Here is a 13342-nt window from a genome sequence, read left to right as displayed (position 1 = left end):
GAAACTGACAGACCAGTGGTGACCTCTACATGCCATTGTCCTCACTTACCTGTCCCCAAATCCAGATTCTTTAGTTTACTTTTTCTAGGCCTTGGATATTATCAGTCTCTGTTTGAAAGCCTTGGAGTAGGGCAGTTTTTATTGACACCACTATCTTCTTGTCATGTTTGTTTCCTTGAGAGGAGGAGGAAAGCCGACATAGCTATAAAAGAAGACTCAGGCCAGGTTTCTATAATTTGTAACTCCACACTGGCCAAGTTCCCCAGTTTGTGTCTCTGAACAGGGTTTTAATCACCTCACCTCCAGTGTTTGGCTCTGAAAGCTTTAAGAGTGCGGCAGAAAAGGAGAATTAGCTACATTTAACAAAATAGAACGTTTTCATTGTGTCATAAAAAGCCTTATTGATCTTGTCCAGGCATTGACTACAGGGCTTTTTAACAAGCCACTGTGTCTAGACTTGAAGGCTCAGCCCCAGTGCTAACAAAGGAGTAACTGGGTGCCAGCTTCAGGACGAGGCCAGTGGGGTGGGCTCAGATTTAGGCTTCTCAGTGGACATTTTATTAAAGAACTAGGGTGGTTTTATTCTGCTGTAGAAAAATGCATTTGTGAGGCTTGTGGTCCTTCTAGTTGTGGGACAGTCCAGACCCCAGCCCTGCTTGACCCCCAGCAGGGTGGCAGTGTCTGCTCTATCCCTCATCTTCCATCAGAATTCTCTCCCCTTGCCCTTAGAAAGCCAGACTGGACTCAGTGATGCCAGGCCATTGAGCAAGAGGTGCCCAGATAAGAGTGGGGAGGCAATGAGGGGGCAGGAGGAGGAATTGATAATGTTAGAACGACTGCCATCCATACAGCTGCATGTCATTATATACTGCAGTTCCACAAGCATTTATTTAACTTATTCAGGGTTATATGGGCTATTGAAAGGTGAAACCACTGCTGCTCACAGTATAAGGTTACGGAGTTGATATCCCAAAGAATAAGTCAAGATTTATTGGATAATTTGGTGTTTTATCAGAATGATTTGAAGAGATTTAACATTTTTTTTAAAAAAGTATGAAATATTCAGACACAGGACATTATAAAAATTGGCTTAGCCATGGCCCACGTTGAACAAATCTTAACATTTGGCCATTTTGCTTCATATTCTTTTATAAACACTCTTGTCTGCATACCTTCTTGACTTTGCCTCTGTTCTTCCTCCCCAGAAGTAACTACTACCTGAAGCTGGTGGATAATTTCCTTTATGTATGTTTTCTAGTCTTGTTACATAAGAGTAGAGCTGTACAAAATATATAATTAGTAATATCAGGACTGTGTGTGAATAAATTACTAGAGGTAAAGTTGATTGGCCACCCACAGTTCATGTTTATTATTCTCTACATATTCAGGCCTGAAGGATGAGCATATTAGGTAAAACCCTCTAAATTCTTTTACTTCTGAATTGATGACCCAAATGAAATTTAGTGGCCTCTAGATAACCTTACTTTCCTTGTTAAGGACCAAGAATCATTTGAGCTCCTAAAATATCTGCAGGAAGTTTTACATAATAACACCTAATTATGTTTTTTTTTTCTCTCTAGATATTTAAATGTAAGAGTTTTACCGAAAAGATCATTTAGATAGAGACTGACTGAGGCAAGAGGAAGATTAGATGGTCTTCCAAGGTTTCTTGTGAGGCAGTGGTAATTGTTATGGTAATGTTTTATTTATGGAGGTTTCTTTCTTTTCATTTTGGACTAAGAGATTTGGCAGAAATAAGTATCTTAAAAGTTCATACAGATTGAAAAAATTCTTTTTATTGCATCTAAGTAAGAATCTGCATGCGTTTTCCCAAATTCTATGAACTTTTCAGCACTTTTATATTCCTTTCTAAATATGAATGAGTGGTTAGAGTGAATAGTTCATTTGGTAGTGTTTAGAATTAGTGTGTGTACCAAAGTAAAATAAAAATAATTTCAGATGATCTTCTTTCTGCTTTACATTCACTGTAAATTTTTTTATTATTAATTTTGTTTGCTTCACAATTACAGTCCCTCATCCTGTCCTTTCCAACTCTGTGTTCTGGTCATTTTTTTTTTTTTTTTTTATCCTAATTAGGTCCACAGTGTACTCTCACAACCTGGCATCTGGGACTTCAGTGTAATTGCCTTAATTATTCAGTAACTGATAGAAGAATCAGATTGAAAGAAAAACATAAGCATGCCAATTATTTTTTTGTGGACTGGGCTAACAGTCAGAGGATACGTACATTTGTGGAGGGGGGAGTTATCTGTGAATGTTTTGCATTTGTGTTTGTGTGTATATTTGTGCACTTAAATTACAGACTTAAAAACTGAGTCTGAAACTTATCTCCGAAAAGGTGACTCTGGTTACAGGTTACATTCTTCGCCATTGTAATCACTTTCCTACTTATTGTGACTTCCAGAAATGTATCTTCAGGAAACACTACAGCACAGAGATGGCTTTTAAATTATTGATATATTTTCTTGTTATTGATCTTGTGTGGGTTCCAGCTGTGTCTCTTATTTTCCTAGTCAGAACTGATTCCATATCCTTAATTGCTTCTAATACCTTTGCTTTGGTGCCTATTTCAGTATTTGTTGGGCTCTGAAATGACAATCATGACACTCCCCTGTGACTTCTAAACCAGTTGAGGAATAGACACAAGAGTTAGATTGGTAGTCAGGCCAAGGATTCTACCGGTGGAACTGTGTAAGAAGATGTGACTTTGATTGGTAGACAAATTGGACTTCCTTGTAATTGCTTCTGCATTGCAGTCACCTGTTCAGAAATAGAATAGCTAGGAAACTGTAGGTCTCCCTCCCCAGGGACAGAATCTATTCTGATAAACGTACTGTATAGGAACCTGGAGGAAAACTCAGGATCCTTTTCAGAAGGGTAGATATGAAAGAGAGAGAAAGACAGCCACATGGTGATAATGATTACCTTATTAAGGAATGTGAGCCAATGGATATCAGACCCTTACTTTATCACCAACCAGGTGAACCAATTCTCCTCTCATTAGAAAAAGTGAATGGTAAAGGGAAATAAAAGCCCATGGAGTTACACCAAAACTATTTATCTCTGAAGAATGAAGAGATGTTCTCACAGAGTCCCAGAGACAAGGACATGGAGTCCCTCTATAAGATACAGCCCCTGTATTCAATGCTTGTTTGATTGACTGACCCACAATTAAAATGTGAAGCCATTAGTGTAAGAAGCATAATTAAGTTTAATTTATGAGTTAGGTAGTTAAGGGAAAATGTACCGTTTGTTACATAAATTATTTTAACTGGGCAGGCAGGCATATGCAGCACAGTTGTCTCGGACTGTGTCTGCTTAAGTGACATATATTCCACCTTGAAAATGCTTTCTGAAACCATTGGCCTACCCACTCAACCACTGATGAAACACACGTATAATTGTGCCACTCATCAGCTGAAGTTCTCCTCTGCTGATTCCCCGCTATCAGTGTCTCAAGAATATGGCAGCTACTCCCCTAGCCTGCATCTTGAGCTCTCTCCCTTCAGGCCTCCACTCATCCCCATCACTGTACTTGTGGCCTTTCTCAGAGCCCCTTACATTTCTAACAACCACACCAGGGAAGACGTTTTCTTCTGACTAAAATTCCATCCCTCCCTTTGTCTGGTGAACACTTCCTCATACTTCAAGACACAGCTTTTGTATGACCTCTTGTGTGATACCTTTCCTAACATTAAAAGCTCAATTGCTCCCTCTTTTGTATGCCTACATCACTTACTAAAATAAGTTATAATTACTTGTTTGTGCCTGCATTCAACACAGCAACAACAATAATAGCTAACATTTCTATGGCTGGGACTAGACCAAGAACTTTATCTTAATCATGTATCACAGCAAATCTATGAAATATGTAGTTTGGTTATTCCCATTTTATAGATTAGAGAAGTAATAAGTTTAAGTTTCCATTGTTTTAGATAAGTTACAGAACTGTCGAACCCAGGTCTGTATAATTCAAAGCCCATGGAGTTTGTCGTAATACTTCTTGTTTCCCCTGCAATCTGAGGTACAGGAGGGTTCCCTGTTTAATGTGAACCTACATCAGAGGCTGACACTGAGTAGGTATTCATAAATCTTAGATTTACAATTTCTCTTCATGTGTAAAATGATGACTAATTATACTTACTCAGGGGATTGCCAAGCTAAATCTGTCCTTTTAGCACTGGACACATTACCTGGTACATAACACACACACACACACACACACACACATAATTTTAAATATTTTTATTTAAATAAAATAAGCTGCTGTCGAGTTGATTTGGCTCATAGTGACCCCTCCTTCGGTTTCCAAGATGGTATCTCTATGGAAGTAGATTGCCCAACCTTGGTATCTGTAATTCCTTATTACTTAAATGAATGAGCAAAAAAGTGAAATTTTACTGTAATGCAATTGAGAGCAATTCAGTCCTCAGGATGCCATTAGCTTTCTAGTGATTTCAGTGAAGCACGGTTTTCCAGGCCATCTTTTTTTGGACTGAGGCAGATTCCCTCACAAGGATGAGGGTGCTTATTTTCCAAGTGACAACTTGATTTACTCTTTTCCTTCTCATCACTTTCAAGAAGCATCTGCAAGCTAGTGAGTAACCCAGTCAGCATGGAAAAGTCCATCTATTTCTTCATTGCATCTCTCCTATACAGAGTCTGAGGAGAAGGGTTGGAAATGACCTCAGGAGGTCAGGTTACCTCTGTGTTCTCTTTTGTAGTGCAGGCATACTCATAGTGACACAATTTCCTGTCTGCTGGCACACTTTACTATTATAATACCTGTGTGATGGGATGCGGCAGGCGAAGGAGTCTATCATTTGTCCTTGGGGGATAGCTCCACAGTTTGATCTATACTAATGCTTTGTTTGGCCCTAAAATACATTGTAAGGGAAGTGGAACAGGGAGAAGCAAGAGTGTGGTCACTTGTACAATCTTTTGTCTTTCTAACTCAATCAGTGGGTTTCTTCTTCAAATTCTGCCAGAAAATGTCTTTAGGTAATGGAAATAGAATCCACTCTAGTAAAAGGATTTCTACTTTCTCTTCATAATTGAAAGCATAATCATCCTACATCCCAACAGCTAATGTGGATGTCTGCCCACAGCTCTCAAGAGGCCTTTAAAGATATTCTGGTTCTGGAGGTTGGATTCTGAGCAGGTTATGTGGAAAAGAAACAGAATTGTGCAAGACCTAATTTATACTTGCCTTGCCCTGTTCCTTTTGCTAGCAAACTAGCTAAATTACTGTTCTGGGTCAAGGTACCTTTCAGAAATGAGGCTGTTATGCCCCTCCGCCCAGGCATGAGCAATGATAAAGGAAGATTGAAGACTTGATGCATTTGAATTGTGGGGTTGGCAAAGAATATTAAAAATACTGTGGACTGCTAGAAGAAAGAACAAATCAGTCTTGTAGGAACTACAGACAGAGTTCTCCTTAGAAGTGAGGATGGTATGACTTTATCTTGCTTATTTTGGATCCATCATCAGGAAAGACTAATTGGTAGAAAAGGACATCATGGTTGGTAAGCGGAGCGTCAGTGAAAACAAAGGAAACCTTCCATTAAATAGATTGACATGGTGGCTGCAAGGATGGACTCAAACACATCAACACTCGTGAGGATGGTGCAGGACCAGCCAATGTCGTGATCACTTAAGATCACTATGAGTCCAACCTGACTCAACAGCAGCTAATAACAATAGGGATGAGCAGCCACCACCCATCTGTCATTTTGTCCTACTTTGGTGGCTCATATGTTGCCATGATGCTGGAGGCTGTGCTACTGGTATTTCAAATACTAGCAGAGTCATCCATGGTGGACAAGTTTTTACAGAGCTTCCAGATAAAGACTCGAAGAAAGCCTGGCAATGTCCTTTCAGATTTTAGCTAGTGAAAATCTTAAGAATCACAGCAGAACATTGTCTGACTTGCTTGCTTGGACACATGCTCAGGAAGGATCAATCATTGGATGAGGATATCATGTTTCATGAAATATAGGGCCAACAAGTATGAGGGAGACCCTCATTGAGATGGATTGACACAATATCTGCCACAATGTACTCAAACATGCTAGCAATTGTGAGAATGACACAGGACTGAGTAATATTTCACTCTGGGGTACATAGGCTGCTGTTCCAAACCAAACTCACTGCCATTGAGTCAGATCCGACTCACAGTGACCCCTCCTTAGGTTTCCGAAGGAGTATCACTATGGAAGTAGATCGCCCAATCTTCCTTCTGAGGAGTGGATGGTGGGTTTGAACCTCTAGCCTTCTGGTTAGCAGTCAAATGCCTTAGGCACTACACTACCAGAGCTCCTTAGTAGAGTCAATCAATGGCAGCTAACAACAATAACCTCATGGATTACAGGGAGGAGCAGATAAGTTATGAATTGTTGGACTTCTTGAGAAATTCATTTCTGCAGTTATCTACCCACTGCCTTGGGCTCCGTACTTCTTTAGTCATCATCAGAGTATCTTTGCCTAGGAAGCAGTGGCCTGAAGTATATGGTGATGTGTTAAGCTCTGACCTTGAGAACCCAGAACCTCTCATTGTAGCTGCACAGGTGGAGGGGGTATGATGCGGTTCCTGCTGAATTTGTCATCAGAGAAAGGGAGGCAGCAGGTAGGTCCAGGACTACAGGCAATCCCTTTGTCTGGCAGGGAGGACAGCAGCAGCCCATGTGTTTTTGTGCCTCATTAGCTGCAGGGTGGGCCAGGCCAGGATGGCCAGCCAGAGTTATCTTTGCATCATTGCAGATGAAAGTACTGCACTGCTGCACTGAGGCCAAATTGAAGGACAAATGATGGGAAGATGAGACTAATTCTGTCTGTATCTCTGAAGGACATTATCAGGAAGGAAGGAAATATACAGATGTTTACTTCCTTCTGTGAACTCTGGTTTGGTACACTGTCTCTCATAGGAATATTTTGCTAATATTCTTGCCCAGTGAAATGGAAAACTCACCCCAGTAACTATATCAGCATTCAGGCTGAACCTTTCCCAGGCATCCCCTTGGAATGACCTACCTACCTACCAGTTGCCATCGAGTTGACGTCAACTCATGGCACCCTGTGTGTCAGAGCAAGTTCTGTGCTTTCAGTGGTTTTCAATGGCTGATTTTTCATAAGTAGATTGTCAGGATTTTCTTACAATGTATCTCTTAGTAAACCTGAGCCTCTACCCTTTTGGTTGACAGCTGGCCGTGCTAACCATTTTCACCATGCGGGGACGCCACCTCTTTGGCACAGTGGTTCACATGTGTTCCCATCCTTAGTTGGTCACCCTGCCTTCATTTCTTTCCATTGCTCTACTATATTCATCTTTTTAAATACCAATTGGACCATTTCATTCCTCTCAGTAAAATTATGTATAACCTATAGGATCAACTCCAGATTTCTTGATCTCAAAGCCCTGTTTATGTTCTTAAGAAACTAATCCATCAAGAACCACAGGCTTCTTTAGACAAAGATGTTCATTTGCCCACATTTCTTAGGTTAAATATTAAGAAAACACTACACTGGATCTTTTAATCCACTGATATTTTTCAGAAGAAACAGAATTATTACTATATAAATCACTGGTTATCTTCTTTTTTGGGAGGATTAGAGAACAGAATTGAGTAAGTGCTTGTTAATACTATGTATATATCAGTATTTGAATTAACAAGCCATTTGAAAGATCAATACTTTACATATCTTATGCAAATTGATTTAAAATCTTGAGTTATACATATCCATGTTGCATCTAGTGTTTAATCAATTGGACACTTACAAATAATGGGTAGACAATTTGTTGTCGTACAGAGTTGAGCTCTGCTTTTCATGCAGTGAGAATAACATTTTTATTTTTAACACTTATGCAATTGATTGCAAACTTTGGGGTGATATAATTTAAATGGAACTAAACAGTCCATTAGCTATGTCAGTGCCTACTTTCTTGCCAAGCTGTAGCTTTATGCTAAGCAGTTGTGTACTGTGTTATATAATTCCCTGCATTGATTTTCGCCACCTATTTTGCTTCAGCACATACAAGGTGACTGCATTGTCTCTTCAACCTCCTTCTCAGTGTAATCACTAAGGCTATAAGAAAGATTTGGGGTAATACTACATTTTTCTAATGGAGGTTTGGAGAATTGAATGGGCTTAGAAATGTATGACTGTCACTTTTTGTTTTTTCTCCTTTTGGTTACATTCACTGTCAATTCGGTATGGTTTTCAAGGTAATACGAAAGTGCTTGAGTCTCAGCTACTGGAAGGAAAGTAAGATAGGGTGGGGGTCTTAGGTGAAAAATATCAGCTATTGGAGTTTACAAAGGAACAAGTTCTTCACTGTCCTCACACTTTCTCCTTTTTAGCTCCTTATTTGCATTTTTACAGAGCCAGTCAGTTCCGGGATGGTATAAATAGTTAATGCACTAGGCTGCTAATGCAAAGGTTATTGATTCTAGTCCACTCAATGGTCCCTCAGAAGAAGGACTTGGCAATCTACTTGCAAAAAAAAAAAATCACAGCCATTGTAAACCCTATGGAGTGCAATTCTATTCTGAAACACATAGTTGTTGTTGTTAGGTGCCATCACAACGGAGCCAACTCATAGTGACCCCATGTACAACAGAACAAAACACTGCCCCATCCTGTGCCAACCTCACAGTCTTTGTTTTACCTGAGCCCATTGCTGCAGCCTCTGTGTCAATCCATCTTGTTGAGGGCCTTCCCCTTTTTCGCTGACCTTCCACTTTACCAAGCATGATATCCTTCTCCAGGTAACGGTCCATTCTGACAACATGACCAAAGAATGTGAGGTGAAGTCTGGCCCTTCTCACTTCCAAGGAACATTCTGGCTGCACTTCTTCCAGGACAGATTTGTAAGTTCTTCTCACAGTCCACAGTACTTTGAGTATTCTTCTCCAAAACCACAACTCAAAAAGCACCAACTCTTCTTTGGTCTTCTTTGTTCATTGTCCACCTTTCACGTGCATGTGAGGCCATTGAAAATACTATGGCTTGAGTTAGGTGCACCTTAGTCTTCAAAGAGACATCTTTGCTCTTCAGCATTTGAAAGAGGTCTTTTGCACCCAGTTTGTCCAATGCACTATGTCATCTGATGTCTTGACTGCTGCTTCCATTGGTGTTGATTGTGTTGAAACACAGAGTCATCATTAATTGGAATCCACTCTACTGCAACAGGTTAAATACTGGTTCATGCATTGCCAGTGCCCCCACCCACCCACTCAGTCAAGAGGAAATTACATCATGAATTGAAAAGAAAATAACTTTGTTTATCTAGGATATGTTTCAGAGAGTTACTTTCAGTTGTGTGATGTTGGTTGATGTAGGAAGGAGATAAGCAGCAGTTGGGATGATGCTGTTCTTAGTAGCCTCTGCTGGTCCAGGGGGAAAATTCATCCTTGAATGAAGATTGGGAAGATTGTGAACTGTTGGGACAGTTTTCATTAGATACTTGCAAACAAAAGCACTCAGATACATAAAATCTTGCCTGGTATATTTGCATGAAGATTAGCATAAATATGTATCAAATTTACATAGACCTTTTTTCTGACATTGGTTCTACTTATTTATTTATTGTGGTATTCTCTTCTTTTCACCAATGTCCTATTTTCTCTGACTTTCCACACACAAAAGAATTGTTTGGTTTTAAACACATTCAGATTCCAGGGAAAAAGAGACACATTTGTTTTGGTAAGCAAGAGTGATATTCATAAGCCATGGGTAATAGGTTCCTGAGTTGATTTACCCAAGGTTTGGGATAGTCTGTGAGTCAATGCATGGCTCCACAGAATCATTTGTGGCCTTTGAGGAGTAGAGCAGGAGCATGTGGTATACCCAGAGTGCTGGGCACAGGGCACCAGTACCAAGGTTTCCTGTGGATGCATTATTGAAAGTAAATCAACAAGCTTTTCTTCTGAGGTGCCTCTGGGTATGCTCGTACCTCCATCCTTTTGTTAGAAGCCAATCATGTTAACCATTTTCATCACCCAGGGACTCCAGGAGAAGGGAAGGCAACTGATACTTAGGGGAAAATCCAGAGGCTGCTAGGCAGTGCCACAAACTAACTTTGTCATCTCGGGCAAGTTTCTTCCTTAATAAGATAAGTGCACTGAGATAGGCAAAATTTAAAATTTCTTATAGTTCTGAAATTTATTGATTTGATGGACACTTTGATCTAATTGTATGAAAAATATTAAGCACCACATAGTACATTAAATAATGTTCTGGTGCCTTGCTGCTCTGTGTCACACTTTCCCCTTTTGAAGAGTATTTAGTGATTAATTTAAGTTTCTCTTAAGAGGCACTTTTTCCTTGCTCATTTATCTCAGTTCAGTGGGCACACAAGGTGTAACTTAAATGTTTATAGAAGACATCTATTAATATATCATGTGCGGCACCAAGGACACACACAGTATTTGGGTCTGTGCACATCCAGGTCTATGGGAAAGAGCTTAATCGTGATAACTGCATTTGATTTGTCATCTTCTACTCTAGATCAGGGTCACCCCCAGTCTACAGAGTAGGAGCTTGGCCAATTGCATTTTAACCAAGTCACTTCCTAAGAAATGAATGGAGAGGTCATGGATATTGACAGTGCACTAGGGACTTGGTTGGATCTATTTCAAACATGCAGACAGTATCAAATTTCTGTTCTGTGGTAATTTTTTGACTATTTTTGGTCAAATGCATGAGTTATGCTCTGAGTAGTATTTGGAACATATATGTGTAAGCTACCCTGCGGCCACTTAGAAGTAGACAGGTCCTTTTTGCTTGGATCTGTGTGTGTGCAAAAAGAAATATGCATTTATAGGTAGGCATATATGATTGAGGCCCTCTGGAACACATGAGAGAAATTAATTTTCTTCTATAATGGTCTGAAGTGTGAAGTTAAGGTTCATGCTTTAATGACATCTTAATGCTATGATTAAGTTAACAGTATGTACTGAGAGGTCATCTCTTTACATTATGACAGAGACTCCTTTATGGCTCTTATCTCATGATGAAAGAATATTTTATTTTACTTAAGTGATTTACCTAGAGCTGTGATGAGTGATAAAGAACTGAGATGAGATGGATTTGGCTTTGGTTAATAAGACAGGAGTGTATTTCTGGCAGGGGAAATAGACTTCTCTCAACCTCATTTTTTTAGCCCCTAGTTCTTTAGAGAGAAAATATATTTGTAAACTTGTATCGTTGGCAATTTTCTTTCATTAATAAAGTGTGTTTTGACCAACGTTGATATGAAATTGGTCAGTCTAAGTCAGGCTGTGTGTCAGAATTGCAAATCAAATCAACGAATGATTACATAAAATGTATTTTTATAATTACTTGGAAAGTCAGGTTAAAATTTAGAGTTTTTGGAGTTTTCTGAGTTCAGCTTTGGAAAATGGTGGCACAAGGTGAATCAGCTTCCTGGTCCTCAGCCTATAACCTGCCCTATTTCTCTTCCCACCTTTGACTCCATCATATATCATAAGGGGCCTTGTATAAATGCAATTGAGTGTACCATCTCACATGACCACATGACCAACTCTGTCTATAGCCCTGAAAACAGGCCCTTCTAACTTCCTCTTGGGCTTCAACAGGATATGCACACTGACAGCATGGTTTGTCTTCAGAAATAATCCAGAAAAAAAGGAACACACAGGCCATGGAAACAGTTTTGGGTGTCTTTGGAAAGGGACTAATAGGACCCTCAGTATCTGGAATATAGTCATGAGAGGGAATATGGGCTCCAGGTGGCTGCCACCTTGGCTCTGTGAACTCCTAGTTCTTTGGGGAAGCAGGTGGTCGCAGGTGAGTCAGAGCAGAGTCATCTAAAACAGGGGACCTTGCTTGAGTCTAGGAGTAGTATTTCTGGGTGGTCAAAACATTCCTGTTCCTCTTTCCTAACTGGCTTGATCATCTTCTCAGGTCTAATTTCCTATCAGATAACCTAGTCACGCTCCATTGGGCTCAGGACTTTACCAGAGAAACCAAAGTTAGCTAGGTTATTGATGGATGGAAATCAGAGCCAAATCTTTCAGGGTAATTGATTTTTAGTTATTGGTCAATAAAAAGTACCTAGCACTAAAGAGCCCTTTGTCAGACCAGTTAATTATCCATTCCAAAGCAGCTCTTCTACAAGCTTTTAAAAGCAATCACTGCAGCTGGAGCAATGTATACCTCACTTCACCATTTTCTATGAAATTACCCTTAATGGTTTTCTCTGAGGAAATTTGAAGGAAAGGCAGCAAGCTCTACTGCACAATCTTGTTTGTCTTCAATCCTTGTGCCAACAAATAGCTTCTCTGTGGTCCCCTTCTCTGCTATTCTCCCTTTGTATTTAGATATATGCTGGTGGAAGAGTTGGAGAGAGAGTGCCCTTGGAGCATGTTCACTAGGTATTTGCATGGATCTGACTCAAGACAGCCAAGTATTGACCACTTTCCTCTTTGCTTTTCTTACAGCTCGAGAGGAGAATGTGGCCACTTTCCGGGGCTCAGAGTACCTGTGCTATGACCTGTCTCAAAACCCAATCCAGAGCAGCAGTGATGAGATCACCCTGTCCTTTAAGACCTGGCAGCGTAACGGGCTCATCCTGCACACGGGCAAGTCTGCTGACTATGTCAACCTGGCTCTGAAGGATGGCGCGGTCTCCTTGGTCATTAATCTGGGGTCTGGGGCCTTTGAGGCCATTGTGGAGCCCGTGAATGGCAAGTTCAACGACAACGCCTGGCATGATGTCAAAGTGACACGCAACCTCCGGCAGGTAATGGTTGAGGGGAGAGAGTGCCTGCTGGCAAGGTGCTTCTTAAGTAGTTGGGCAGGAAGTGTGTGGAGCAGGTGACGGGTGAGGTGAAGAGAATAGAAATGCGGGTTTGGATATGTCAAAGTCTAACCTTCTCCCTATCTTTGCAATTTCATGAGGATATTATTAAAATATATTTCTCCTCATATTCATTTCTCCATTTATGCCTATTTTTTAAGAAAAACAAATCAGTTGTGTAGATAATAAAATTTATGAGTACTTTCATCCCTTTTATTCCCTTTCCTTTTTATCATTTTCTTAATTACATTTGAATTTTATCATGTTATTGTTAAATTCAATTAGGAACAGAGTTCTGTTTTGGCAGCTTGGTAGATCTCCCTCATTCTTTGAATATATGTTTTTCTTTTTAATTAAGTTAGCCATTGCCATGATGCCATAATTTTAATTCCTTCCAGAAAAGTCTTCCTTTCTCTCTTCCTTTTTTAATTTACCACCCCACCTACTTTTTTTTTTTTTTTTTCTCTTTGTTATTTTAACCTCTAGCCTTGGCATTAATTA

At 40.0% G+C, this 13342-nt stretch overlaps 1 protein-coding gene across 1 annotated transcript in view; it reads left to right on the top strand.

The window, feature by feature from the left end:
- Positions 1 to 13342, top strand: part of NRXN3 (neurexin 3) — a 2130901-nt gene that overhangs the window by 505750 nt on the left and 1611809 nt on the right. Inside the window, exon 5 of the mRNA XM_042781017.1 lies at positions 12483 to 12784. Coding sequence (XP_042636951.1) covers positions 12483 to 12784 — 302 coding nt within the window. The remainder of the gene's footprint in view (positions 1 to 12482; positions 12785 to 13342) is intronic.

The sequence above is a fragment of the Orycteropus afer genome, unplaced genomic scaffold, assembly GCF_000298275.1.
Source record: "Orycteropus afer afer isolate SDZICR_OR568_19922 unplaced genomic scaffold, OryAfe1.0 scaffold00079, whole genome shotgun sequence".
Lineage (NCBI taxonomy): Eukaryota > Metazoa > Chordata > Mammalia > Tubulidentata > Orycteropodidae > Orycteropus > Orycteropus afer.
This window is presented reverse-complemented; position numbering and strand designations above follow the sequence as displayed.